The sequence below is a fragment of the Chaetura pelagica genome, unplaced genomic scaffold (genome assembly GCF_000747805.2).
Source record: "Chaetura pelagica isolate M959 unplaced genomic scaffold, ChaPel_1.0 scaffold24, whole genome shotgun sequence".
Classification (NCBI taxonomy): domain Eukaryota; kingdom Metazoa; phylum Chordata; class Aves; order Apodiformes; family Apodidae; genus Chaetura; species Chaetura pelagica.
Window position 1 is genome coordinate 1061239 of NW_009953077.1, and position 23670 is coordinate 1084908.

A 23670-nucleotide genomic window follows, 5' to 3' on the forward strand; every position below is an offset into this window, starting at 1 on the left:
GTATCAGCAGACCACGAGGGATTTTAGTGGACTGGTAGAATGCTGTGAACTGTTTTTTTCTGAATAAGTAGTATGAGAACTCTGGAGGAGTTGGGTCACTGAGGGTTAGCTTAGAGTTTTTAAATTGCAGAATCTTCCAGGTGTTGCACATAGTGCCAGGGGTGTCATCTCTGGTGGTTGGGACCTCATCCAACCTGGGAAATCAGGAGTCACAGGTTTTTTCTATCTCGGATACTGATCTCTTGTGCCAATCGTTAGGGAAAAAGGTTTTCAAGTATGTGGGGATTTAACTGTATGACTTCCATTAGTGCTTCAGTAGCAGTCATGTAGATACATCCTTTTTGCTGCTTTTGGATTGTGCTTTACATTTGTATAGGCTGAGATGTTAAGTTGCAGAATTAGTCAGGCATTTAATGAGGCATCTCATTTTTTGCCCACAGGTTGACACTTCCTGGAAGAATTGTGGAAGATGGCAGAGAAAAAGCATCTTACAATACAGACAAAGGTATTAGCTAATGTTGTTAAAATATGTGTAATTAAAAATGCTGCTAACTATCTGATAATTTATACATTGCCTTACTGGAATTGTGTAGAACTTTAGTGAAATATATGACACTGTAAATAAATGTACAGTTTCTCCTATGTTATATAGTATAAAAAAAAATCAGGGTTTATTGAACATACTTAGGGCATCTTTAAACACAAAGGACATTTTCAAAACTTCCCTAATAATGAAAAAATCATGTACAAATCACCTTCAAGCCCTGTGGGAGCTAGACATGTTACGGTATCAAGATCAGTGGTCTAGTATATCTGCAAAGAAGTCAGGTGTTGCTGAGTAGAAATGAGAAAATCCTGAGGCAATCCTTTTGGCTAAGTCTTAAAAGAGAAGATGGTAGGCTTTCTCCACACCTTAAGGTGGAAGGTATTTCTGGAATATCTACCTTCTGGAATTAAAAAAAAAAGCAACAAAACCTTTAACTTACTGCTTGCAAAACCATTGTTGTGTGCTTGAGTTAAGACAATCAGATTGCTGGATGCAGTTTCCTGTGATGATCTGTTGATTGCCTGTTGGGTGGAAAGATTAAAAATAAAATAAAGCTTGTGTTCTGTTGGTTTGTGTTTTTTATAGTGTGAGTCAAGAGACTGCAAGTGGTTAAATACTCTCATGCTTTATCATTAAAATATTTGATTTTTATGAAACTTTGGAAGTAAGGTTGAAATACCCACAGAGGTGGATGCACAATCAACTGCTACCTCCATGTGTCCCAGTTTCTGTGAGCCTTTTTCATTAGAGGAAAAATGCACATTTTTGTTGGTCTTGGCTGTTTTAATGCAGTAACTATGTTCTGACTTTTCCTTTAAGGAATTTTTACTATTCGGTTACCTAAGGAGATTCCTGGCCAGCATTTTGAGGGACTGGACATGCTGACATCTCTTTTAGCACCAAAGAAATCAAGATCAGCAAAACCTTTAGTAGAAGAGATAGGTATGACCAAAAAAATCTTGTTTATACTAGTGATACATGTATATGATGAAACAGTTACAGATCTACATAGTGATATATGTAGAAAAAGGCAGTATTTCTATTCTTGTCCAATACAGGATATGACAAGGGTGTGAATTAATCTGAAATTATGGCTAAGTATAGAAATAATGGTGTTGTAGGTGATAGACCTGTCACCTTTGTAGGCTTAGTTATGTTTACATTTTTCCAAAATGTGCTTAACTGCTAATCCTCTGTAGGTCTTGGTTCCCCTCTAGTGGCTGTGTGACACACACACAGGTGAGCTGTCTGCTTTCTACAAGCTACCAGAGCTGGACATTTAGCTCAACTAGTGGGAGCTAATTAAAACCACAGGTTCTAGTGGATGACTTCCTTAACATCAGTATTTAACAGACAAGAGTGTTTGACTATCTATGTTTAATTTTTTAATACCTATCTTAAATTATTGATAACATCACTTTGCTCCTGTCAGGGTTCTTTTGGCATGAAATCCTTTTCTTCTTGAAAGCAGAGCAACAATTATTTCAGTCTTTGAGGGAGGATATTTAAAAATTTTACTGTTCCTGGGCTTAATTTTTGAAAGCTGGAGAATATGAAGCAGAACCTGTGGATGACTGCTATAAGCTTCTGCCTGTGTGTGACCCAGAGCTGGAGAAGAGTTCTTAAAAGATGCAGTAAAATGAGGCTAATTGTGTTATTGGTTTTTACCTTTCTGTTGAATCAGCTGGATTTTCTATGTAGTAATTTTCTTTCTCTGACCATGCAATATATACAGCTGCCTCTGCTGAGTTGTCTGAAGAGGAGGAGGAAGAATTTGACTGGGAAATAGAGCAGACCCCTTATCAAGAAGGTGCAGAAAACGCTCTGCCACTACAGAGCCCGTACGGATTTGGGAATCTGCGGTCAGGGGTGTTCCAGCGCCTGCAGGTGGGTGCATTTCTGTCTCTTCCTACTTAAAAGTTCTGGGTAATTTTCTTGATGGATGGGCTTCCTGGCTCATTCTGTAGTCAGGAGGGGATCATTAGGTAGCTGTTCTCTCTTGTCCCATCCTGTGACTGGGAATGTTCTGCTTTTGCATGTAGTAGTACAGACAAACCCTTGTACGTGCAGAAGGAGCGGGTGGTTGAGGCTGCGTTCGTTCAGTAGCAGAGCCAAGAGGCTGATCTGGTTCTGCAGTAATTGCAGTGTTAGGGGAAAGGGCTGAAAGGCAGCCCTTAAAATGATAAAAATGGCCTCTGGCAGTGGGCTGCTGTTACCAGCACAGCTCAGCTAGCCTGTGAGGGCACAGAGGAAAAGACCTGTATGAAGTACAGCATGTGCCAGGTGAATGGCTCTGGCAAGCTGCAGTCTACAGGCAGTTACCAGTCTGATGTTAACATTGTTGCTTTTTATTTGGCATTGTCTTCTATTCTGGCTTTAAACATATTCAACATCAAGGTACAGTAGATTTCAGATGCTATGAATTTTAGTTTATTTTTAAATGAAAATAAATTACTCAACAAAACCCCCAACAAACCCCAACCAAAATAAAGGTGGCTGATCTGTAGGTCCCGTTACAGTTGTTGCATTTCATTTTTTAAATTGTGAAATTGAGGGTAATATTTTCTTTGTAGTTTTTACTTGATTTTTCTCACAAGAGAATAACCTTTAAAGTGTGCACTCCTCAAGATGTCTGTCCACCTGGTATTTGTTGGATTTACTAAGGTTGTGCTGATGTACTGAAATATTGTTTGTGTGGTTTAAAGGCTAGGAGCCTTGCAATGCAGTTAGATTCCTCTTGTGCTTTCAGCAGTTTCTTTAATTCATTAATACATTGAAGCTAATCTGCAACCTGCAGCCTGCTGGGTAGTATAATAATATTTGTAGCATACAGAGGTTTTATTAAAATAGTAGGTGATAGTATGATTTTTTGATAGTGTTCTTACTCTAAGCAATTTAAGTGTTTAAGCAATTTAAGTTGTTTAAAGCCACTTAATTATGTAATTCTGTAAGTCATTGCATGAATTGCAGTATTTTCAGGTTTTGGAGAAGAAATATTACTATTAATGGAGCAAGTGTTTATATTCTCTTAGGATACATACACTGGTTTATTACCATGAAATTAATGAAGTACATTTCCTATCAGAATTAATGTATTACTAATTAATGATGCTTAAAAGGGCACTGCAATTGCCCAATAATTAATGTATGGCCACTTCAGATTGTGAGAGTAATATCAAAAGTTGCAAGAACAGTATCTATGATTTTTATGTCCTCTTTGTTGTGGTTGTGTGCTTTTGTTAAACGTTGTGAATTTTATTATAATGAAAAACAACCTGCCTGTCTTGGCCTGAATAAACTTGATAATATCATGAATTCTAAGGAGCTTCAAATAATTGCATTTCTCTGAAATTTTGATGGTTTATTTGCACAATGGAGTCTGAATTTGAAGATTAAAAAGGAGATTGAAGAGCATCTAGGGATTTCAGGGTAATCCTGATAAGCATCCTTCCTAAACTCTTAATAAATCCTCCATATCATACCTGTGGCTTGGTCCTATAATTTTGGTTCCACTTGCAGGATGAACTCAGTGATGTTATTGACATTAAGGATCCAGATCAAACTCCTACAGGTGAGCGTAGGAGGAAACGCCTGGAAGCTGAGGCTGCCAAATTTGACCCTGATCATTACCTGTGAGTATTGGTTTACTTCACATGGCCAAGTAAAAGTACCTCAGTTGAAATATATTCACATTTTAATAAATTATTTGGTTTAAGAGCACTTTTGGGAACAATAGCTTTACTTTTTATTTCTTTCATTGGCTGCTCACAGCAGGCCTTAGAAGGTAGAGTTCAGTAGACTGGGAAGGTTTTGTATGATGATGAAGAAGATACTATCAGTTCTCAGTAGTTGTACTATTTTTTTGGCTTGAAGAAAAAGCTAAAATGATGAGGAGGCTTAGAACTTGCATCTTTAGTATAAATCCTCCCAGAATTACTGTATTGAGATTTTTAGGACAGTGGCTTTGTTATGAGATGGCAGTAATATCTGTTGCTGAATTCATAAGCAATTCTTCTTTTTTCAGCTTGCACAGGATGCCCTTGTTTTTCTTAGTCTGTCCCCATCCCTGCTTTCTCTTTGCCCTTCAGCTCCATACCCTTCCTCCCCAATGTATAAGTAGTTTTAAAGTGGGAGAGCTTTCCAATAAAATTAAGTTTGCTGCCAGTGACATTGTTCGAGTGCTGCTGTGGTTTGTTTTGTGGGTTTTTTTGTGGCTTGTTTGTTTATTTTTTGTTGGAGTGTTTTCCTTTAGATATATCCAGAACAAGACATGTTTATTCATCTTTGTGTTCTGTTGCAAGCTCATCAATTTCCTAGGCTTCTGGGTTGGTCAGGGAAGCTGGAGGAAGTAAGGAAGGGGTGCTGTAAGAAGAGGATATTATTTATGATTTTAATAATTATTACTATCTGATTTTAAGTCAAATATATTTCTAATATATGGAAACTAGCTGGAGCCAAGTCAGGTATATTCTATGTATGCATTAAAAATATACAGACACTATGGACTGAAATAAATAGCATATGACTTATTTTTTTCCTAGAGCTGATTTTTTTGAAGATGAAGGTATTCAGCACCTTCTGAAGTACAAGCCATGGTGGGTTGATGCTCATAAAAAAATGACAGCCTTACAGGGAGAAAGTCATCAGGAACATGACACTCCTAAATTTGGTGAGAACACTATATATATATGTACACACACCTGTAGCTTCAGTAATTATTGCTGTGATGCCACGTTATGTTCAGTACAGTTTTAAAAGGGGGAAAAAGGTTCCTCTTTAAGGGTATGCTGTAATCTTTGTGGTTCAAAGGACCTGCTAAGGTCAGTAAGTCATGGCATCTGAACTCAAGCCTGTCTTTGTGTAGTCATTGTAATAGCTAGAAAATGGGTCCTTAGTTGCTGGTGCTTATCTTCTCTTTTTTTCATATATTTTGAGTAACTTTTCTGCTGATCCTTCTTGTATTTTCAACGGAAAAAATAGTTTGAACTGTTATTTGTACCCACTTCCACATATGGTGCAGACACTTCTCAGCAAGTTTTCCAACATCAGCCCTTACCTTGGATGGGCACGTCTTCTGTAGGATGATTTGTTTTACTTGATTTGCACAATACCCTAGACATTCGTAGCATTTATTACTTTGCTGTTATTTTGTGGGTCTTGGAGATTTTTTCAAAGGAAGATCTTTGTGACCCTTTAGAAACTAAAAGGGATGGTTTTAGGTTTAGTAGGTGACCTTGTAACACTACTGTTGACAGATAACAGGTTGCATTCTGTACACAGAAATTGCAGAGAGCATTACAAGTTAAGTGTCATGCATCATCTTGTCCTTTTTTCATTTCCTATGTAGTATGAAAATCTGATATTTCTCAAGTAGATAATGATAATCCCTTCACCAGAGGTTAATAAATATTAGTGAACTAATAATACTTTCACTTTCACATTTTCTACTGGAGAGCAACAATGGAATTTAGGTAAATGTGTGTTTTACTGTGAATGTAATCTGATCTTTGTAGCTGGTCTCTTGTCAGCCTCTGAAGCCAGACATTTTTAATTATATCCATCATAAGCATTTGATTTTAAAAGTATTGGAGAAAGATACAAGAGACTTGAAAATAGAATGAGGGTTCTTTTGTTTGTTTTTGCCCATTCACCCCATAGTAAATGACACACTGCTAATGTTTGCCTGTGTTGTGGAGTATAATGAAAATAAAGAAGTACTAGATATTTTTGTTGATAAAGACTATTTCTACCAAATCGATTCCAAAGAGAAACGTGTGTTGCCAGGTTTTAGGGGCAATAAAAACAAACTACTTGAAAGCCTGGCAAGCAGATTAACAAAATTTATGCATAAAGTGGGGCTACATAAAGGATCACCTTTTCTCTAAACCATTTGTTATAACAGATATTTAAGAAGGATGATCAATAAAATTCAGTCTAACCTTCATATAGCTGAGTGAAGAGGCCCGTGTAATTTTGTGGATCTTGAGGAAATTTAAAGTAACGTAAAAGCGTATCTGGTGTTTGGGTTATTGACATCATCGGAGGTTCCTACACTTGAGTGACTTGTGGTGAAAGAAACCGCCATGAGAGGGAGTGCAGGTTCCACTTGAAGGTCTCTTGGATGGAAATACAAGAGGGCAGGAGGTGGGTCCAGGCTGTTGAATCTGGAATCTGATAATCAGTAGGATAAGTTCCCCGTGGTTTTGTGTTCCTTCCATGCTTTATCCAATCAAAGGGATGGTCTGGCTAATATGAGTTACAGATCCAGGAATTCTTAAAAGCTGAATGCAATTTGACTGCCTGTCTGCATTAATATGTATTCCAATATGCTTCATAAAAGGAAGTGACATAAAAAAGGAACATAAAAGAAACAAGAACTGTGCTAGGTGAAGGAGCTTCTTTACTACTTGAGAAATGTTATGTTATTTCCACTAGAAGTGGGGGGAAGCATTAAGCTGAAGTGCACTATGCAGCTGGGAGGATAAAGAGGCTGTCACTGGTATTAGTGTGTGCTTGTGGTAAGAACCCTTTGAACACCCGTGCTTAGCTAGGAAAAGCTAAAGAGTTCTTGAGCTCAGAAGCTCCTGGGGCACAAAGGTTACACATATTGCAATGTGTTTTAAGGTGTTTTATGAAGTGATGTGTGGTGAGTCTTGGAGTCTATGTATGCAAGTATCCCCCTACATGTAAGGGTGAGATAAAACTTTTTAAACTAATCAAATACAAATGTCCTCTCTTCACTTTTGAACCTGTTTAAGGGCATAAAGGAGGAGGGATTGAAGCCTTCATGCAATTTCTTTTTATTTTTTATAGAAATGAGGAATCAGTAGATTTCTTACTCTGCCTGAGTTCCAAACTCGGGTCCTGTGTTAAGACCTCTAAAATAAGGTAATTTCTGTCATCTTCCATGATGAAGTGAGGTACTTCAAAGCATACAGCTTGTAAAGAGACTCCAAATATTGGTGTGTTTAAAATATTTACAACTTGTGGTAGGTATAGGGCCATGGCCAGCTTGCAGAAACATCTGTCTGTCCTGTGTGAAAGAAGATTGTGTTCTTGGTTAAACACATGCTGTCCAAAGCCAGTTGTCAGATGTGCAGCATCTCCTGGGGAAGTCTGCTACCCTCAAATGTGACATGGTGAATCTTTTTAGGATTTTAATGTTAAAATTGTCAGGAGATTACAGGCTGCCACAATATTGGGGTGTTGACACTGGAATTTGACACCTGGGTACCTCTAGAGTCCCTGTATTTTGTGCCATTCCCACCTACACAGTGTCTGTGGAATCAGGAATGTCATTGGAAATCAACTCCTCAAGTTACTACATGGGGAAAAGTGAGTTTAGTGTTGGAAAGCGACATAAAAAGTAGCAGATTCTTTAAAAGTATTTTCTAATTCAAAAGCACTGAATGTAGAAAATTTTTTTTCTTCCTTTTGCTGGTTTATGTTAATGTATTTCTGCTTTTATCTTCATTTGTTTCTTAGAACTGGAAACTAACTTGTCTTCATTCTGTTTTTGGCTACAGAGAGTGATTAGACATACAAATCACTGCTTCTTGTTTGTTGGTGTGGGGTTTTTGTGGCATTTTTTTCGGGTTTTCTGCATGGTATTGAAATTAACTCAAGATTTTGTTTGATTACTGCTCTTTCATTCCTGGTTATTCTCTTTTGCGTTTACATCATCAGGTTTTTTAATGTCTCATTACTAGTTTTTTTTCTCTTTTGTGTCAGCTGTTCTCTTCAGCATTTAGAGTCTCCAGCTCTCTTTTGTGCTTACCTTTTTATTTTCCATCTAGCTTGTGTGCATGGTGTATTTTGTCTTTTTAAAAATTTCTTATTGCCATAAGTGTCTTTTCTTTCTTTTGTCCTTACATTTTGCTGTATATTGCAAAGATTGCTCTGTGGGGTTTTTGTTCATTTCCCCCCTAGGCTTGTTACCCACCAGGCAGCTAAGGTTATTGCCTTTGCAGTATGGCTGAGGAACCAGAAGTACCTACAGAGCAGGTTTCATCCTCATGTTTGTAGGAAAATAGCCTTTCTGGGGTGGATGTTTTCTCAAGCTGAAAGGCCCTGATTTTGTTCATGCTTTCAATGTCTGATGCAAGTCAAATAATACTCCATAAAGCCTAAGTAATTACACAGCCTTTCCCGTGAGGGAGTAAACTTTTGGAAGGCTGGCTTTCTGCTGCTGCTGAACTTTACATTAAAATCTTGCTTCTACATATTCTAGAGGAAAGGTTTTATATTTTGTAGCAGTCACATTCAACTTAGTTAAAAGTTCATTTTTTATTCTACTTCAAACTGCACAACTGTAAAAACTCCTTTTTAGGCAACACAATAATCTTCAAAGGCCCAAGCTGCCATATGTATTCAATGTAACATTTATATGCTCCAGGGATCATTTATTTTGTTTACAGTAACCTGTCTCGCTTACCAGTGACCATTCTGTCTTTCTGATCTCTTTCTAGAATGTGAAGCAATTCTTTTTAAAGATCCACCTTTCATTAGGGCTCTACTCAAATATATATCATCACTGATGGATAAGATGAATCACTTTTTGTTTTTATCAGATTTCTGCCATTGTTCTGTCTGCTTGTTGTACTCAAGTCTTCCAGGCCTTAGCAGCATGTGTACCTTGCTGGCACTGTTCTACTGCAAAGCAAGTATTCTTCATTTGAGGAAAGATTGCTGTTTATTAATGCAAAATTAATAATATATAAATGATAGGTGTCTGTTGTAAAGTATCTCAGACTTCAAAATGCATGAGCAGTAAGACATGAAAGAAAAAACGAGGTATGGTTTTGATATGATTTATTGGAATTGCAGACTTGTTAAACAATAATGACAAAATTAGTAAAAAGGAAATTGCAAAATCCAGGAAAGCCTGTTCCAAGTCCAGTGACTGTGAAGAATGCCTGAAGGAAGAAAGTCAGATGTGATATGGAGGAAATGGACCCTCACTGTTGATTTGAGAATTAGAAAAGTGGCATGGAGGAAAAAATACTTGTGAAGGAGCTAAAATTTGAACATGGAAATTGTAAAGAAGGGGGAGGGATGAACAAACAAGACCTGACTGAGCCTTTGGGCATCTTTATAGTAATAGTATTGCTGCCTTTCTTCTTTTCATGTCTTAGAAAGTGCTTCAGAAGAGACTTGTTTGCTACTGATTAAAATCAATAACTGCCTTTCTGATGAATTTATTCTCTGCTGACTAATCTCCTCCTTTGACTGGTATTGTTGATTCCTTGCAGAGATAGAAGTACACATGAAAGAAATGTAATATTGTAGTGTAATATTCTAGTGAAAATCCATTCTGCTGAATTCTTTTCCTTCAAGGTAGCTGTGGAATTCAAGACCAGGACCATAAACCAAGGCTCTGCTTTCACTGGAAGGCTAGACCAACTGCTTAGCAGAAGCCCTTTCTGACTATACTTCTGAGTAGTTCTCTGAGCCTGACCACTGAGTTGGCTGTTTGTCTAGATAGCACGTTTTATTTAAGTGCCCCTAACACATGAAGAACAGTAAGTGTCACAGTAATCTTGAGATATAGATCTTAGACTGGCTTGATTGAAGTGATGTGATGTGCAGTGTAAAATATCAGTAAGGCTGTAACAAAGCATTCTCTAGCTGTCAGGCCTCAACCTCCCCTTTAGAGATTAAATGTACTTCATTGACAGCTGGGTACTGAGGAGCAACGTGCAACATGTGTGTTTAACATCAGGAATGGCTGGGTTAATAAGAGTGAAGGAGATGATTAAAAAGAGCAGTCTCTAGTACTGTCTAACAGTAACTTTGTATGTGAGATTAATTTGATTCCTGTAGACATGCATGTATTGATAAACAGTTATACTGTGGCTGGAAGAAGCATGAATTTGTCTCCGACAAATGTACAAAATCTTTTAAAATCAAACTTAATGGAAACTTGCAGATTTAGTACTCATAAGTAGCAGCAGATCCTGCTTTGCAGTAGATTACTGTTAATTGTCGTATAAGTGTTGGTAGATAAAACACTGGTAATACAAGTGTACAAAATCCAGGCTTAATACAGTAGAAAATATAATGGTACTTGTTCTGCTAATCTTTTGCTATGTGCTTGTGTTTTTGAATTGGGAAGACAATGTAGGTGGTGAGTCTGATGTGTTAATGAGTTTTAGGCCTGGATTGTTCAAAAACTTTAAGGAATAGCTTGTATTTATTTGTAAAATGAAAATATTTTCTCCAGAGAGAGAAATTGTATTTAGAACACCTGGCACTTTGCACTGAGTTAGTGAACATCTTGTGTTGTTGTCCTTGGGGAATTGTCTGCTGCATGCCTTGTTTGCTGTTGTCTAGACTTGCTTTTTCTGTGTTTGTGGTTGTATGTGTTGTGTATGTATCACAGAGTCACAGAATTGCTGGAATTGGAAGGGTCCTATAGAGATAATCTAGTCCAACTCTCCCACTGAAGTGGGATAACCTAGAGCACTTTACACAGGACTGTGTCCAGGTGGGTTTTGAATGTCTCTAGAGATGGAGACTCCACAGCCTCCCTGGGCAGCCTGTTGGAGTGCTCAATCACCCTCACTGTGAAGATGTTTTTCCTCATATTTAAATGGAACTTCCTGTGTTCCAACTTGTACCTTTTGCTCCATGTTCTGACACTGAGAACCACTGAGAAGGGCAAGTACAGTTGTATATTTTATTATGCTTCAGACAGTTTGCATATTGAAGTAAGAAACCTTTATTCTCAGTAGTGGATTCGGTATGGAGTATAATGAGTCAGTTACGCACTGTATCTTTACTGTTATTTCAAGGCAATTTGGCCATCTTTTCTGAAGTGTTTTAAGTACTTTTTAGAAGGGTTTTCATTCAATCCTGACTATCCATGTCTATATCAGAGTTTCCTAGAGAAACAGTTTGATGCATTGTCACAGCATGCCTGCTGTGGTGGTGGTGTCATCTACCTTATGCATCCCAAAGAGAAAGTATTGGATGAGAAGGTTCATTGGTTTGACTCAGTATAGCCATTCTTAATTAAATGAAATACACTGAAGAGGAGCAAAATACGATGGTCACTGATGGTAGATACCATAACTCTTTGGAAGGAAATGCAGTTTTCATTAGTGTGGGATAGGATTTTGATCTTTGATATTATTCTCACTCTGGAAGGATGATCTCAGCCATAATGAAGCTTCTAAATCATGCCCAGGTCATAAGTTGAGATTGATGAGGCTTAGAAATAAAAAATTGCACCTGTCCTGTTTTTTTTCCAATCCCTATTTCTTATCTTTTTCTACAGTCAGAAAATAGATTTATTTTTGTTATCCTGTTATATTTATCCCATAAAATGTGAACTTGAGAAACTTCAACATACTCAGATTCTAGTTGCACTGATCTCTGTACAAGATACCCAGGCATCCTTGTTGCTTTCAAAGAGGTTCAGAATTGCCAGTGTGTACATACAGGACTTTGCAGGGTTGGAATTTGACTTTTGAAGGACTATATCAGAGTTTAATATAAGTAAAAATGAAAGTAAGAATGATTTAGGCTTTTTCCTGAGTGATGAGTGACTTGTGATTAGTAACGCACTTCTTTTTAAAGAGACTGTCAAAGTAATCTCACCACCTATTAAAATGAATGTACCAGCTTTAAATTCATAACCAATTATCCTTTTTATAGTTGTCTTCTCTGAAGAAGAAAAAGAGCAGCTGAGAAAGTTCACAAATAAATCTTATCTTCTGGATAAAAGAAGCCGTCATCATGTATATCTCAGTTTAATCGATATCCTTCTGGCATATTGCTATGAAATCTGTGTCAATGAAGGGGACAAGAATGTAAGTAAAAAAAGAAATACACTTAGTATGTTTTAGGGACCTAGTGCTGGACTCTGTATTGTCATTTAGGAATCTTACCTTTTAAAGTGAACTTACTTCCAAGCGTTAAAAGTGTGTAATGGAGTAAGTTAAAATAAACTGCTTTATATCTCTGGATTGAGCCGTTGGGATGTATTTGGGGGTTAATATAATTTTTTTAATACTTCTAAAGCAGCATTTTAGCTGTAGGAGAGGAGTGGAGGTACAGGAGACTCCAGACAATTATGTTTCTGATTTGTTTTGTGGTGTGATGTGTCTTGATACTGATTCAGATTCAGAAAAGCATGGGAAATCATTATGTCTGTAGGACAGAAACTGTGTGAAGTGTTTTGTATGGGCTACCATTACATGTTTTTAACAAAAGCAATTTTTCTATTTTATTTTTAAGCTTGTGTGCTGAGGAAGGAATTTGTTTCCTGGGGCATTTAAATTTTTTAAGTGGCACACATTTAAAAGAGAACAAAATCCTAATGCAGAGTTTTATTTTTCCAGTATTCAAACACCAGAAGTAAGCAGGGAGACATGTTTTCATTATCAGGATTCTGGTGTTTACCCATCTCTTACACAAGCAGCAGCCAGCTTTATTTTGTGCTCTTGATCCTGGGCTTTTTAGAGGATATAAAGAACTAAGAAAAAAAGCACAAGTTTAGAAAACATTCCATACTGTTCTGTGGAAAGCTTGCCTTTTTGAAATGGACTAGATTCCTAGGTACAACTTTGTTTACCATCTTCTCTGCTGTTACTAACCAATGAGATGTTTTCTCAATGCTTTTAATAAAAAAATATATGAATATCTAATCAAATAATTTTATTTTAAACTGAACTGAGCCTCGGATTTTAGAATGGCAGGCAGAAATGTTGAGAGAACAAAATAATCTAGGATAGTTGTTGTATTCTGTGTTAGTGTTGCACAAAATTACAAATATGTGAGGAAAACAATTATAAAAACCTTTATCAATTACAGAATCTTAGGGGTTGGAAGTGACCTCAAAAGATCATCTAGTCCAACCCCCCTGCCAGAGCAGGATCACCCAGAGCACATCACACAGGAACGTGTCCAGGGGGGTTTTGAATGTCTCCAGTGAAAGAGGCTCCACAGCCTCTCTGGGCAGCCTGTTCCAGTGCTCTGTCACTCTCACAATCTTTGTAGAGCCAAGATTATAAATCGAGGCTTCCTGGCTTTTTGCCCTAATCATCCCACTAGGCTGCACTACCACACAAATACTATGAATCTGTCACGTTTTAAGAAATAATGACATTTTATATGTACTGCTGGCTTTGTGACCCTCTCTGAAAGCCCAAAGTCTTGATCTGTTTTCACAAAACAAGGCACTTCAGCTTGAGCTTTGTTGATTCAGGTTTCTGTTGCTTGGTGAAAAGGGATGGAATTTCATTAAAATACCATTTTTCTGTGATTGTTACTGTATTTTAAAGGCTTTGTGTCTAGGTATTCCCAATATGGAAACCAACGGAGTTATTTAACATCTGCTTTGCAATATAATTTTTAATGCTGTCCAGTGGCCATTTCAATACATGTAATATAATTACTGGTTCATATTCACAGAGGTTCTTCAATTTGCTGCCAGAATGTTATCTTAAATAGTTTGCAGCAGTCTTGAATGTTGAATTAATTAATACTTGTTTTACGGTCTCCTCTTAAAATCAGGTTGAATCATCCTGGAACATCAGGAAACTGAGTGCTACGTTGTGTTGGCTGGAGGTAAGTGAAAACAAGTTTTGTAGTATGTTTTTACTGTAATATTTGTGTTGTTTTAATGTTTCTTTTGTGGAAAGCTTTCAGTATTGAATAAGTGTATGTCATCTGTTTAAGAAATGTTACAAGAAATCAGTTGTGAATTCTGGGCTCCCAGCTACTTCTAGACTCAAGAGTAGGACCCCTCCTCTACTGGGTGCCTTCTCACCCATTCTGGAAAAGCTAAGGACAGGCACTAAGAAAAAGCTGCTCATCTACACATTGTCCCCAGCTCCTGGGCTTCATTCACAAATCCTGACCTTTACTTAGGAAGCAACTGTAATTATTCTTCACCATGTGTCCAACTCCATGCTTAGGGCAAGAAAACACAGCCTTCTAGCTCCTTGGTCAGATGTTTACCTTCCTGTTTAACTGACTAAAGCAAGTTCAAATAGAAAGGTGATAAAAAGCAAGTAATGTAGTTTACTAGTGCTCTTATGTCTTTTAAGTCCTACCTCAGATATGTCTAGTAACTTTTGAGCATGCCAGGCCTTAATAAAGGAGCTTACTTTTCAATTCTGGGGGTTTTGACTGCTGAGGCTTTCTTCAGCATTCCTAGTTCATCATTTGTCACTTCCAGCTTGCTCTCTTTCTTGCCTGCAGATCAGGTGGCTTTTGGCTTCTCCTCTATTCTGCTGTGACTTCAGAGTTGATTGGAGGGTGAAACTGGGAAGATTAGAAGGAAGGGATTGTCCTGCCCCATTCCTGAAATTACTGAGCCAAGTCTCAGTTAGCAGAATCAAAAATGAAATTTGACAGGTTTTTTGGGTTCAGTCCTTCAAACAATTCTGTAGGAGTAGTAGTGGTGAATGTTCTATTCAGTAATAGCTAGTTCTGTGACAACTGGTTTTATAGGTTTGTTCAGTTTAGTTGGTTGCCAGTGGAATGTTCTGCAGTAGCAAGTCACAGAGGGGTACAGTTAAAATGCAGCAATTGCCTTAACTCTCAGATTTTTTTTTTTGATCCATATCCTAACACAGTGGAGGAGATTTCTGCATGTGCTTACCCTATAATGTAGCAGTTCTTGGCGCAGCCTGTGCCAACAGTATATTTCACACCCAGAAAATTCAGTCTCCTGGCACCAAGCTGTTAATAACTATATCTGTTATACAAACCATGTAGAGGCGGGTGTTTTCATCAATCTGTAAACAAAATTGCCTCAGCTATGGTTTGTTTGAACTGACTGCCATTTTGCTGTGCATGACATGTACACACCTTAGACTCTAAATATTAAATAACTAAACATAAATAATTTAAGTGCTTAAGGCAATCCATTACAATGAAAAATAGGTTGAGGTAGTCATATAATGTAAAGAAGTGCTGGCTGTCAGCAAAGCTTTTTTATTGATTTTAATAAATCAAGAGTTCAAGATGAAATAGCTATTTTTATTTGAATTTATAAATGGAATATTTTGCTGTGAAAGGTGAAAAGGAAATCACTTGCTTAAGAGAATCTTTAGTAACTCATTAATGCCCCTGTGTAAATTAGAGGTCTTCCTCTGTTGTGGAAGAAGACAGTGAACTGCTTTCTCTAGGCAGATACATTTATCCCTGTCTTGAATATCTGTAATTTTCATGAAAGGCAGAGTCATGTATCATTTTTAAAGATCTTATATGTACACATGTATTTCATTAATATCATGTGGTTTTAATTCCTCTTTATTCTTAAAAGGCTTTTTATAGCTTTCCCTTAATATATATAATAATGTGGGACAGATGTAATTTATGGCTTCAATCTAAAGAATGGCAAAGTCTTGAGTAGATGTTTTATTCTGATATTTTCTGTGGTTTTGTTTTTTTAAATGCAGAACCACTAAAATCTATAGGACTTCTGTTATCCTGCCATGCAGGCTAAATGGGCAGTGTCCTGTTTCTATGTAACATCTTGATTTTCTTATCTATTAAAACAGAATTTTAGATGCATAATATATGAAAATGTGCTTTTTCTGGTATTCTGTTGTGACTTCGTGCCTCAAAGGAAAACAAACCTTCGTTCTTTGCTTTGGAAAGCACAGACTAATTCAGATTTTCCATTGATACACCCAGAGCTTCACTAGCATTCATGATGTCCTGGTGTCCTTTGGAAGAAGAGTGTTATGCTATCCCCTGTACAGACATTTTGGATTAGTGACACGTGCCTTCAGTGATACAGGGATGATACTGCAACTAGGTAAGAATTTTAGGGATTGGAAGTGATACCTATACAGCCACATTGGTTTTATGTCTGATTTTTTAGTAACTTTGGAATGTTCTGGCTAGTTTCACCCAAGCTTGGTGTAGATATAGACATGCCTGGACATCTTGAGGTTTTGTGAAAATGGGACTAGGGAGAGGAGAGAACAAAATTAGCATCCCTGCCAGGAAAAAGTCCCTGAAGCAACTAATTTATTAGTCAGTGGATAGTACATACAGTTGTGGTGTAAATTAACATTTTTTATTATTCATCCCAGAAAATCCCCATGAAAGAAATGTTATGAGTGTTTTATCATTAGAAAAAATTATAGTTTGTTATAATTATTCACATGGTGTTGATTTTAAAAGTATTTTTCTCTTTACTGTATTTGTTAAGAGATGGTTCCATTGGAAAGACCATATTAATGAAGATTTTGTTATGGTAGTTCAGAAACTATAGTTGGCTTAGCCCCTATACTAAAGGTGTCTCAATTTTTATTTCAAAGCGGAGTAATTTATTGTTAAAAGTGTAGCAGGAACCCTGTTTCCCTGTTTTTTGTATTCTTGATTGAAGCCCTGTTAAAGTTTGGACAGGTTTCTGGTACCTTCCACTACTTGTCTCCAGTTAAGGGAAATTTTTTAAGCAGTTGTTATGACTGTTCTAAGTTCTCACCATGTCTTTGCAGTTGCAAATCTGGGCGGCTTCCCTGCATGATTTACTGCTTGAAAGAACTATTGTTTTAATTTAACCCTTGTCAGCGATGATATGATTTTAAGCTTATGTCAGTGTTGAAATAGTGTTCTCTAAGCTTGCCAGTTTCTTTTTCTAGAATTAGATCTTCGGTTGTTTTGGGTTTTTCTAAAACTAAGCCAGTCCATTAAGGTTTTCTTTTCCTGTTCAAAGTAACTGTATTTGACTTGTAGCCATCTGAATTCCTAAATTTTTCCACTGTGTACCAGATCAGTTATCTCTGTACAGCGTTACACGTTTGAGGCAAGGGCTAGTTTTGTGGGTCATATTCAATCCTACATCTCTTTGTAGGATTAAGGCAAAATGGTTGAGATGACTCTGGTGAGTCCAGTGGAAGTCAGGGAAGAACAGAAATCCTCAATTTGTATCAGAATCAAAACTTGTTTTGCATCATTGTTCTTTTAGTGTACTTCCTATATAATTTTTCTCTCTTAGGAGCAGAGGCCAAAAAACTGACTTACATATGTTTTCTTAGTTCTCTGCTTCTTAGTAGGAAAATAAGTTCTAAATAACAGCCAGGTAGAATTATTGATAAAAAACAAGCTGTGAATACCATGAGGACTATTCTGTTGAAAAATAACAAACTAGTATTAAAAAAATCATGTAAAACTGAAGAATAAAGAACTGACTGCACACATCTGTAGCTTCTTTGTTCCATATTCATGAGCAGACCTGTCATCATCTTAAATGGCTGCAAATTATTATTTCAGCAGTGAGTCTTTTTATGTATTCCCTGTTTATCCCAGACAGCTTTCATTTAACAGTGCAAACTTTGAAACCTATGCTTATTCCAGCTTCAGTTGTGCACCCTTACACAACCATGTTTATTTTTTAGGTCGTTAAAGTTATTTGCAACTTTTCTATCTGTTGTGAGTCCCTACTTTAAAAAGCATTTAGTGTTAGAATTTTTTGATGGAAGAATCGCTGAGAAGCATTGCTTTGGTTATTGATTCTCAGTGCTTGTAAGTTGCAGCATTAAAAAACAACAACCCACAAATGGCAGTATTAATCTCTACTACTGCCAAAAACTATTGAGATGCAAAGTACTGTTTACTTTTTAACAATAAGGTAGTCAAGTTTCAAGGGGAAGATGCATGCTGTCTCTCTTCTCGTATCCCTACTAATTTATGCTGCTGCTCTAAAGTGTGAAAAAATAAAGTTCTGGTTACAGAACTGAAATCATGATGTGCTGCCAGCCCTTCAGATTTTTTTTCTGGAGAGGACAGTCCATGAGAGGTAAGCTCATGGGCTTACGATGTTATGATGGAAAATGATACAGGAGTGAACATTCAGTGATGCAACAAAATATTTTCAGTAGTTTGGTAAGGGAGGTGACATATGCAGTAACTGCATCAGGTTTCCTACTCAGTCCTCCTCTACTGGACATCTGGCTGCTGTTGCCTCCTTACCTTCTGCTTCCAAAACACAGTGGCCCAATGTTGCTTCATGTCATCGTCTTCCTGTGTCACTCTTGATGCTCTTGCTGTAACAGCCAAGTCCCTGTCTTCTCTGGAGGAGTAGTTTGGGTACACTAACTCATGGAACAAGCTGTCCAGGGGAGTGGTGGAGTCACTATCCTGGAGGTGTTAAAAAAAAGTGTGGGCACTGGCACTAGGTGGCATGGTGGTGTTGGGTTGATGGTTAGACTTTATGATCTTAGAGGTCTCTTCCAACTTTAATGATTCTGTTATTCCCTATTGGGATGGGGAGTAGGGTAACCTGTTTTTTTCTGCCCCCAGTGATTTGATGGTTAGAATGGTTTAGAAGCAGTGGAAGAAGTTAAGAAACACAGCAGGTCTGGCTTCATTCTGTGCTGGTTGCCGGGGCAACAGGGCGACAGCTGCCTCTGCAGAGCAGGCTGTGGAGCTTCAGGGTGCTGAGAAGGCACATGCAAGCCTCAAGAAATGAGAACGTGTGCTCATTCCAGCTGGAGCTGTTAATAGTGGAGAGCCATAATAATCTCCAGGTGCTGCTTGGGAAGCAGACACAAATATATCACTTGCTTCATGTGGACATAAATCTGTTGGAAGGGGCATTTGCAAGTTAGCAGTGGAGAGATAAAAGTAGTGGTGATTAGTGTTAACTTCTGAAGTTCTGGAGTTTGTATATCAAATGAGTATTTACTATTACGGTGCACGTAGAGTGCAAAAAGTGCTAAGTTTTTTTTAATAGCCAACTCCCAAAGAGTGGGGAAGATAAAAAAAGGATGTATTACCTGTCTAATCAGGAGTGGGGACAGAGGGAGTTGTGTATCTCTGTATCCTTAAAAGAAACAGATTTGCACATAACGCTTGTGCTACCAGGGCACTTTCATTCAGTCAGAATTTTTCCTCCTCCCAAGTTCAGTGGAAGTTGAGCCATTCTTTTGAGGAATTTCTGTTCTACAACATACTTTGCAAACGATGCAAAGTCTTTCCCTGTATGTGTTTGGGGTTCCCTTACACTACCAAGTCTGGCAAGATTTGCAGCCTCCCTAATTAGAGGCCCCATTAAGCTACTGTAATCCATAACTAATTTATGAGGAAAGACTACTTTTTATTGAGAATTAATATTACAGTCAGTAATTTACATTGTTACTTGGCAGATGAGTAACAGTAGTAGATGTGGTAAATGGTTCAGGCTGGCAGCTTGACAGCTAGAACCTTAAAAAATTAGCAAAATTTTAATTCCACATATCATTTCTTTTTGAAAGAACACACTTCTTTCTAGTCAAAATAGTGAAGTTTGACAAGCTTGGCTTGACAAGCATTGATGGTGAGACAATCTAAAAGTTAATCAGTTATATTTGGGATTTTATAATTGCTTTCTTTCAAACCAGTGGGTTTTTTCAGTTCCGTTTGCCATGGCTTTGTATTCTCCAGGTTCTTTCTCCTTACTGCCATTTTCCACATCCTTTAACTATCATTCTCTATTTACACGAAAACAAGCAAACAAATTTGATGCATGAACAGCAGGGGGAGTGCTGATCTTTTTTTTTCCTTTTTCTTTTTTTTTTTTTAAATCTGTAAAATGTAATTTCATCCATGTTCAGGTTTCATAGCCTAGGAGGAGCCAGCCTCTTGGGAGAGGGTTATTAGATTCCATTTGCAGTAGTGGCTGTTTTCATTTGAGTGTTGTTTTTTTTTCCCCCCATTAAACAGTGAAAATAATTCTATTTTTTCATGTTCTAGCACTTAACCCTTTAGCAGCTTTGATCAGAAAACTAAGGGAGGAGATCCAGCTAATTGGAGGTTACATTAATCAATTCCTCATAAACAATGGTTGCATGTGAAGAAAATTAAACTGACTACTGAAAGGTTTCTTGTTATGGAATGAGAAAACATTCAAGTTCTTAACCTTTTATTGCATTTATCAACTGTATGTCAAATGGCACCTTCATCAGCTTGAAGAGAGTTTTCTGAGGCTCAGTTTGACAAATTATTCTGTAACTAACAGGAGGAGAAGTTCTGCCTGATTTAAGGCAGTGGTTGGATGGTAGGCAACTGTGTTGTTCACACTGGCTTGCACAACTCTGTGACTCCTGCATGCTTGATCCAGCTGCAGGCTGCATCTTCCCAATGTTGTTATTTTCCAACACAGGTATTTGTGTAGGCATACAGGGAAACAGATTCTCTTTCCTTGGATAAATGATGAAGTAGAATTTTTTGTTCGTTTCACGTTAATTTTCAGCTTTTTTTTTTTAATATGGTGCCCTGTAAGGCTGTGCTGAAGTTTGGGCCAGCACAGCTCAGAAGTGGAAAAACTGGGGGAGGGGCTTCAGCTGCAGGGGATTACATGCATGACTGTGTCTTGGAGCTATATTCTTGCAGTTTGCTCCTGAATTCAGAGGCTCTCCCATCCACATAGATGTGGATGCTGAAAGGCATAGTCATATTACTGCCATTCTGAGACTGAATCATCTTGAAGTTACAAGATGGTTGTAGATGGCAAAGTTATTACAACCTGAAAGGTGAGAAGATGGTAAAGATTATCTATTACAACTTCTAATGAATTACAGAAACAAAATCTATTTCCAGGAAAAGCTGCAGTTTTGAAGTGTCTGCTGGACATTCACAAGATTTTTATGGAGAATGACCCTTCCTACATCCTTAATGATCTCTTCATTACAGACTACTGCATCTGGATTCAAAAAACCAAGTAAGTTCTTAAGTAGTTAACTGATGTGAGAAATGTTTTTACATAACTTAATCTGTGATCAAGTGCCAGTAAAATGACAAGAAATACTCTCTCCTACAAATGGAAATGCGATCAGTCTTTTTTTTTAATTAACCTTGGCTGTCCAGCAATTCTTACTACTTAAGCAAAGACATTCAGTGCAATTTTTCATGTAGTGACATCATTGGAGAAGGGAAGGAGGATTTGCATTTTAAATAAAATGTGACTTTTCATTAAGAACAGTTTTGGGGAAGAAACAGCTTCTGGGGAATTGATTCTGTTGTGATCTTTCCTAGAACTAAAATGTTTATATAGCACTTGTGTAATATTAGGAAAAAGGTTGGAAATTACTCCCCATTCAGGACTGGATTTATAACTTCCAGTAGAATTGACAACTTTCAGTTCTAGTCAGATGGACATGCAAATAATTTCATCTCTATGGAACAGTTGATTTATGGACTGTAGCAGTTGTAGCAATTGATGATTAACACCAGAATAAGTGTCACAAATCTCTGCCCTGTGTACTCTTGCCCCTGTAGTTGCTTGCCAGCTCCACTGCCCCTGGCAATGTGCTTTGGCTTCCACTTCACTGTGGTTTAAAAGCCAGAGTATTGGTAGGACATCAGTGAGAAATGGATGACATGAACGAGGAAAGCTGCATGTTCAAATCTTACTAAGCTTTATATTGCTTTTGTCATTTACTTTCTCCCTGCTTTTTTGTGTCTAAACAGCCTTCTCTGAAGACCCACAAAATACATGTAGGAGTTTCAAGTAGTATTTCTCTGAAAAGGAAGGCATTACCAATATAAACAAAAAATGCCATTGTCATGTTAATATAGCAACATATAGACTCGTAAAACAGTAGGTAAAAATAGTCATTGCATTCCAGTTCACAATTTACCAAGAGACACTGAGAGAAAGAATAAGTGCACAAGACAGAAGAAGCATTGAGGGAAATAGAGGGAACTTGGTAATAATCATTATGATAATAAAAGAGAGAATTGAGCCAGTTTGCATGGGCTGTGTATTTAGGTGTGACCTTAGAGTGCTCCTTATAAAAGCCTCCAGTTAACAATTGCTTATTACTTTGTGTAGATACTATTGGTTCACATTCTTCTCTGTATGCTCTCAGTGACTATGCTCCTGTAAGTAACAATGCAGAAAAATATTTTAAGGCCACTGCAGGTGTTTCCAAACACTGTGATTCATCAATCCCAATCAGTTAGTGGAACAGCCAGTTCATTTTACACTGTCATTTTTGAGGAGGCCTTTTTTGGCCATACCTTAAGCAGAGGTATGGGGAAATTCATGTTCAGGTTGAAGATGAGGTGAAGAAGGTAAATGAAAGTTATTTCATGCATCTTTCACAAAGAAATGAGTCATGAGGCAGTAATGTCACTGCTGCCCATATCAAGCAACAGAATGTCTAGCAAGTTATAAAACCTAAGGCTTTCTTTTAAATACAGCAGAAGAAAATGTATGGTAGGTAGAACTGACTGACATATTAACGCATTTGCTCCCAGACGCATACATTGTGTACCAGTTAAGCAGAACTGACAGCTTCTGGGAAGAGGGCAATTAAGCTATCTTATTGTCATAATGACATGGCACAATAGTTGTCTGTCATTAGGAGAACGAGAGAAAGAGGAACTGCAGAAGCCATTCCTATTTTTCAGGTCTGAATCAGGAAAGCATTTAAGCATGGGTCTGAGTCATTCATTTTCAGTTCAGCAGTGAAGCCTGTGCTTGAAGTTGAAAACATGTGTGAAGCAAACAGGGACCTGTTTTTTCCATTATGTTGAAGGCAACAGTGAAGTTTACTTGTTGTTCAGAAAATACCTTAACAGATTAGGAATGAGTGATGACTTGTCTGATAATGACAGGAGTTCCCAGCTCCCCCTGGTACATAAGGCATCTGGAGAGTGGGGTAGTACATCTTCCGTTGCAGGGGAAGAAGGTAAATTGCCTTTGTGGTGAGAGAGCTTTGGGAGGGGAAGGTATTTACAGGTATTTTTGTGGTGGTTTTTCAGTGAGGTTATTTATGAGACTCATTAGCCTGGATTCTTTCTCTGTTTTGTTTCTTAGCTATTCTTTGCTCCATTCAAGCTTTGCTATCTTTCTTGGTCTCCATTTTCTCCTCTTGTCATAGCTGTAGTCCCAGGGCTCTCTCAAAATATGTGGAGGGTTTTTATTTGCTTCTTTTCTTTCCCTGGTATGTAACCAAGTCGCAGTGGAGGTTGGTACCTCTTTGTTTAAACAATTAAAACAGACTATAGGCTCTTTTTATTGGACAGTCTGGGCACTTCAAAAACAGCTGGCACCAACTTTTTAACTCACCTGTACTTGCAGAGAAAAGTCTGGGCACTGTAGGTTTAGAAAAAATGTTAGGCACAGGTAAGAATATAATTGGTGGATCAAGTGGTTGTAAGCATATAGTCCT

The 23670-nt window shown here is 37.6% G+C and overlaps 1 protein-coding gene across 1 annotated transcript in view; it reads left to right on the forward strand.

Moving 5' to 3' along the window:
• Window positions 1-23670, forward strand: part of SHQ1 (SHQ1, H/ACA ribonucleoprotein assembly factor) — a 40943-nt gene that overhangs the window by 721 nt on the left and 16552 nt on the right. The window contains exons 2-10 of the mRNA XM_009996881.1: window positions 441-505; window positions 1367-1489; window positions 2283-2434; window positions 4067-4179; window positions 5089-5216; window positions 12206-12360; window positions 14066-14119; window positions 16199-16322; window positions 21092-21212. Coding sequence (XP_009995183.1) covers window positions 441-505; window positions 1367-1489; window positions 2283-2434; window positions 4067-4179; window positions 5089-5216; window positions 12206-12360; window positions 14066-14119; window positions 16199-16322; window positions 21092-21212 — 1035 coding nt within the window. The remainder of the gene's footprint in view (window positions 1-440; window positions 506-1366; window positions 1490-2282; window positions 2435-4066; window positions 4180-5088; window positions 5217-12205; window positions 12361-14065; window positions 14120-16198; window positions 16323-21091; window positions 21213-23670) is intronic.